Raw genomic sequence first — 6,039 nt, forward strand, 5'->3', positions numbered from 1 at the left:
TCGGCTTCCCTCCCTGGGAGCTCCTTTGGTCCTTTGACGTTTTGGCATTTTCTAGTAATCAGGAAGACACGTCCTCCGTCCTCCGAGAAGCTTCTCTGGCCGTGAATCCTCCCCGTCTGTGAAGCTCACGTTCTCTACAGCCCGTTGGTTTGCTGAGGAAGAGCGCCTCCTTGAGCGCCTCTGTGTGGGCACTTGGTTGCGCCCTGGGGACACGCAGATGAAGACACGGAGTAGCAGAGGACGTGGCTCCCGTGTGCGGGGGGAGGGTATTCATGCCAACTGGCCAAGTCGGGCAGCCCCCCAACAGCCTTGAGTTAGCTCATACCGTTACCCTCCTTTTAGAGCCGAGAAAACGGAGGCCCAGAGAAGTTAAGTAAGTTGCCTGAGGTCACACAGTTAGAAAAAGTAAGAGTGAAGACGGCAGCCTGGGCAGCTTGGCTCCCACGTTTGTGCCCGCGGCCACTCTGCCGTATTGTGTGATAAGCTGTCACGAGTCAGAAGTGCTAAGAGGCGGGTACTCACGGGTAGTGGGTGCATTCCTTCGAGAGGTGAAAGCATTCACTCTTCCGATTCTTATGTCCTTGGGGAGGTTAACACAACCCTGACCTGTTCATTTTTAACCCCTTGTGGGGAATTAGCTGAGCGCCAGACGCTTCGTGAATAGGAGAGGGGCTCCGGCTTGCGGAGAGCAGGGGGTGGGGGGCGAGAACGCTTGGAGCGTCAGGCACGCAGCTCTCAGGCCGCAGCAGGGGTGGGGCTGGGGGCTGCACGGGGCAGGTGGGCTCCGGACCGATAGGAACGAGACACCCACTGTAGACCCACGTAAGGAAGGAGAAAGGGAGGTGGTTGGAAGGCTCTAGAAATGAGCTCCTCTGCTATTACTGTTCTCATCACAGATTAGATGTCGTGGCTGGTACTTCTGTGTCACTCGCTGAGTAGGGACGCAGAGATCCCACAGAAGAGAAAGACAGGGCTGCGTATAAAAAATATTTTTTTAGGGGCACCTGGGTGGCTCAGGCAGTTAAGCATCTGACTTTGGCTCAGGTCATGATCTCACGGTTTGTGGGTTCGGGCCCCGCGTCGGGCTCTGTGCTGACAGCTAGCTCAGAGCCTGGAGCCTGTTTCGGATTCTGTACCTCCCTTTCTCTCTGACCCTCCCCTGCTCACACTGTCTCTCTCTGTCTCTCTCTCTCTCAGAAATAAATAAAAATCATTAAAAAATATTTTTTTAAATCATCAGACGTATATTTTCAGGAAGCCACAAACCTCTCTCGACCCTACAGACCACTTTAGCCCCCACGGCCCCCTTTCTCTCGCTCCCTTTTGGCAAAAGCTCTCCTCTTCTTCTCATCCCATCTGCTCTTGAACCCATTTCCCAGGCTCCGTCCTCTCCACCCCATGAAATGTGCTCAAACCAAGGTCGCCTCCATGTTACCGCCTCCCGCGGTCACCTGTCAGTCCCCGGGTCCCTGGCCCAGCGGCTCAGCAGCACTGGAGTGACTGACGCCCTCTGCGTTCAGGAGACGCTTCCCGCTCGGCCTCTTGGCTCCTAGTTCCGTGGCCGGTTCTCCTCCCCCCCCCTGCTGGTTTCTCCTCGTTTTCGCCACCGCTGTGCCCTGAAGCGCCCAGGGCTCCGTCCCTGATGCCTCCCCGCTCTCCGCCCCCATCCTCTGGCCTTCAAAGACCTCTCCAGGGAACCTCAGACTTGCACGACCGTCTCCTCGGCACCTCTGCGAGGTGTCTAATAAGCATCTCAAACGTCACACGTCCCCAGACAAACCCCCGATCTTCCCCCTGAAGCCTGCCCCTCCCTCAGCCGCCATCACCTGGCCATCGTCTCCGTCAAGGACAGTCCCACCTTCCCAGTTGTTCAGGCGGAACCCGGGACAGACCCTTGACTCCTCTTTGCCTCCAACACGTCACATCCGATGTGCCACCAAATCCCCTTGGCTGTTTTCTACAGACGTTCCGATTTGGGTGGGTTCTCTCCACCTGCGCTGGCATGAGGTGTGCCCACGCCACAGCTGCGCCTCTGGGCCCCTGAAGTAGCCCCTGGAACGTCTGGCCCGCTTCCATTCTCTTCCCCAATACCCCCCTTCCTCACCTCGCTTCAGCCGGGATGATGCTTTAAAAATGTATGTCAAACATATTACGTCTGCTTAAATCCCTCCAAGGGCTTCCCACGCCTCCGGAGTACAAGATAAAGTCCCACTATGTGCTACGCGACCCAGTGTGACCCCAGACCTCTCTACTTCTCTGTCTCCTCTCTCCACCTCCCTTCCCCCCCAAGCCCCGTGTCTTCCCTGCTGTCCCTCACGTGGACCACACTTAACTCCTGCCCAGAAAGTTCTCAGGACAACGATCCACATGGCTTTTTGCTCTAATCACCCGCTACTGCAAATCAAACCACCCCAAAACTTAGTGTCTTAAAACGATGCCAGTGTGTCTTGCTCGGGAATCTTCACTGTGGGCGGGTTCTGCAGGGTTAGCTCTGTTCGGCCGCCCTCGGTGGCTGAACTTGCTCAGGCACCTGCTGGGAAATGATGACAGCTGCCCGGGGACCTCAGCTGGGGCTGTGTCCCAAATACCTGGCACATGGTCTATCCGTGTGGCTGCTTCCCTTCCTCACTGAAGGCTGATTGGGTTCTCTGAGTCGGCGTCTCAAGAGACCAGGCAAAGCTGTCGGCCTCTTACAAGTTAGCATGATGGTGCCACTCACACCATAGTCACGGGCTCACCGAGGTCCAAGAAGGGAGGACACAGACAGAGGAGAGTCACCGTCATGTGGTAAGATGACTATACATGGTGAGACATACCGGCGTGGCCACATTGGGTTCCTCACCTTTTCCTGATAAACTTACATAGAATAAACTCACCCGGGACACCGTTTCCTGATAAACCCTGGGAATGCCTTCTAGCGCTTTACCTTGATCTTATTTATAAGACTCCTTAGCACATGTAAGCGCTGTATAAAAATTTGTTAAATGAATGACTGCGGCATCATCACAACAAAAAAGACGGCGAGGAATATTTATCAAGAGCTGTCTACGGGACGGGGACTAAAAACGTATCTATAGGTATTATCTCATTAAGCTCTCCCAGCAGCTCTAGGAAGTATCCATCTTCCTATGTGATGGATGAGAAACGTTCACGCAGCGGGTAAGAGGTGGGGCTGAGGCTCAAAGCCAGGCTTTTAACTACCACACACAATGCATTTAACTTCTTCGCGATGCTGTGGGATGGGTATAGGGCGAACCAAGCCACACGTTTGCCTTCGCCCTAGTCTTGGAAGAGAACAGCTGGTGCGCCATGGCCAAGATCACAGCGTGATGGTGCCTAGCTGTGAGTGCAGGGGGGGGGGTGTCCCTCAGCAGTCCTACAGGCAACGAGTGGCTCTGCCGTGTCATTTACTTCTTCCCGCTTCCGCTTTCTTTCCAGTCTGGGTGACCGTCAATGCCATCTCTGTGGAAACCCCACGCAATGCTCTCCGGGCTGCCCGGGGGAAGAGCGTTACCCTTCCGTGTACCTACCACACTTCTATCTCTGACCGAAATGGATTTATTGAATGGAACAAGCTTCTACGGAGTCACACGGTAAGGATGCTTTAAAAGTACTCATGCCGGGGCGCCTGGGTGGCTTAGTCGGTTAAGCGTCCGACTTCCGCTTAGGTCATGATCTCGCGGTTCGTGGGTTCGAGCCCCGTGTCGGGCTCTGTGCTGACTGCCAGCTCAGAGCCTGGAGCCTGTTTCAGTCTGTGACTCCCTGACCCTCCCCTGCTCACGCTGTCTCTCTCTCTCTCTCCTAGAAATAAAAAAAAATATATTAAAAATACTCATGCCATGGGAATGAGGATCACCTGACCATGACCTCTCAGAGGACAAACACTAAAAAGTCTTTCAATAAATGTTAGAAGACACGTTAGCACCCAGACTGGGCTGAGGGGAGGAGGCAGGGAATGTTGGACCCGGGGAGGGGTCCTTTATTGTGAAAAAGTGACCTTTTCTAAAATATGCTTCTGCTGGCCAGTCTCAGATTACCTAAATTGTGCCATTTGAGACCATCATTGCTTTCAATTAGCACAAAGCTCTCCCTGAGACCAGATTTTATTTTAAATTGTTTTAGGGTGGTTTTTTTTTTTTTCCTGTTTGGGTTCTTTTGGGGGAATATGAAGACTNCCGGTTATTTGGGACCAGCGCCTACAGATGGGTTGGTGTCTCTGCTGTAATTGTTAAGTATTTTGAATATTTACTCTTGGCCAAGAAAACCAATTTAGTGTCTTGTGTATCCTTCTGTTGATTCTTTATGCAAATTCAAGACACCGTTGATACGTTTCGTATGTGTGTATATGTGTGTATGCGTGTGTTTCTATTTCTCCCTCTTTTTCCACAAAAGGCAGCATATTCCAGGCATTGTTCTGCCCCTTGCATTTTTCACTCAATATGGCTCCTGGAGAGCTTTCCGTAGCAGTTAATAGAGAGCCCCTCATTCTCTAAGAGCTCAGGGGAGGCCATCGTGTAGGCGCACTGTGAACGTTTAACCAGCGCCATAGTGGACCTTGCTTATTCCCAATCCTCCATTTGCATATGTCATTTTGGTTGGGCACAGGTGACCTGCAGAATACACTCCCAGAGAGGGTAACGCTTTCGCAATTTCACAGGCTGCCCAGCTGCCCTCCACAGGGCCGCACTTGGTGTTCCCGCCGGCAAAGCCTGAGTGCCCGTTTCCCGAGAGCCTCATTGGTGTGAACGCGTGTGTCTAAATAACGCATGCGTAGGATCAGGGTTTAATTGAAGCAGTAAAAGGGAACCAGAGTGAAGGTCTGTCTGCCTCACACCCTAAACTCCCAGCCTCCCATTCCCCTCACCAAAGGGAATTACTCTCACCACATCGGGGGTGGCCTTCAATACATGCTCTACACATATACAAACATACATGTAGACTTGTATACGTACATATACACATATGAATGTGCATGGTTAGATAGACTACACACACATCGTTCTGCTCTTGGCTTTTTTCTGTTAATAATACATATCACGAAGTTCTCTTCATATGTCAGTACATTATATCTGTCTCATTGTTTAAACATTTATATTGTGCTTCATTTTATGAATGTGCTATCTGTACCGATGATAGACATTTGATTTGTTCCTATGTTCTGCTGTTACAAATAGTGTTGCAATAAATATCTCTATATGAGTGTCTATGGGTATATATATATATATATACACACACATACATGATAGCATGAAGGTGTATATAAAGTATATACATATAGGATAAATTATTTAAAATGGAACTTCTGAGGCTCCTAGGTGGCTCAGTCCATTGAGTGTCCAACTTTTGGTTTCCGCTCAGGTCATGATCTCACAGTCTGTGAGTTCGAGCCCCTCACTGGGCTCTGCACTGGCAGCACGGAGCCTGCTCGGGATTCTCGCTACCCCCCTCACTGCCACTCTCCCTTCCCAAAATAAATAAATAATTTTTTAATGGAACTTCTGAGTCACAGGATGTATGAATTTAAAACTTTTTTTATAAATGAAGTCAAATTGCTTTCATTAGACATCAAGCCAGTCTCCACTCGAACCCACGAACCGCGAGATCATGACCTGAGCCCAAGTCGGACGCTTCACCGCCTGAGCCCCCAGGCGCCCAGACAAACTTTCGCTAGCAGTCCTGGTCTCCCCTTCCACATGGAAGGAGACTTCCACCCAGGGGTTAGGGTCTTTCTTTCTCCTTCCTTTGTTAAGCCATTAGAGCCGTATTTCCTCACTTGCTTACCACGACGTATACAGAAAGGGGGGGGGTTAAAAATCACAAAAATACCCTGAGCGTCCCCCGCCCCCCAAACGTGCCTGCCAGAGGGGAGCACCAGGTCCCCGGGCTTCTCCTGACGGGAAGGACGCGGCGACCCAGGACCCCGAGGCCTGCAGCAGATGGACGGAGAGCGGAAGAGGTCGCGCCCCGACGGTCGGGGGCCGCGCCGGCTCACACGCATGCGCCCTGCCTACTTCCGGAGCCCCGCGTGGAACCCGGGGG

General features: G+C 51.9%; 1 protein-coding gene across 1 annotated transcript in view; it reads left to right on the plus strand.

The window, feature by feature from the left end:
* The first annotated feature begins 2,782 nt into the window (after nucleotides 1–2,782).
* GPA33 (glycoprotein A33) overlaps nucleotides 2,783–6,039 on the plus strand; it is a 21,949-nt gene continuing 18,692 nt past the window's right edge. Inside the window, exons 1-3 of the mRNA XM_077761765.1 lie at nucleotides 2,783–2,787; nucleotides 3,284–3,342; nucleotides 3,439–3,593. Coding sequence (XP_077617891.1) covers nucleotides 2,783–2,787; nucleotides 3,284–3,342; nucleotides 3,439–3,593 — 219 coding nt within the window. The remainder of the gene's footprint in view (nucleotides 2,788–3,283; nucleotides 3,343–3,438; nucleotides 3,594–6,039) is intronic.

This window comes from Crocuta crocuta, unplaced genomic scaffold (assembly GCF_008692635.1).
Source record: "Crocuta crocuta isolate KB4526 unplaced genomic scaffold, BGI_CrCroc_1.0 scaffold243, whole genome shotgun sequence".
Classification (NCBI taxonomy): domain Eukaryota; kingdom Metazoa; phylum Chordata; class Mammalia; order Carnivora; family Hyaenidae; genus Crocuta; species Crocuta crocuta.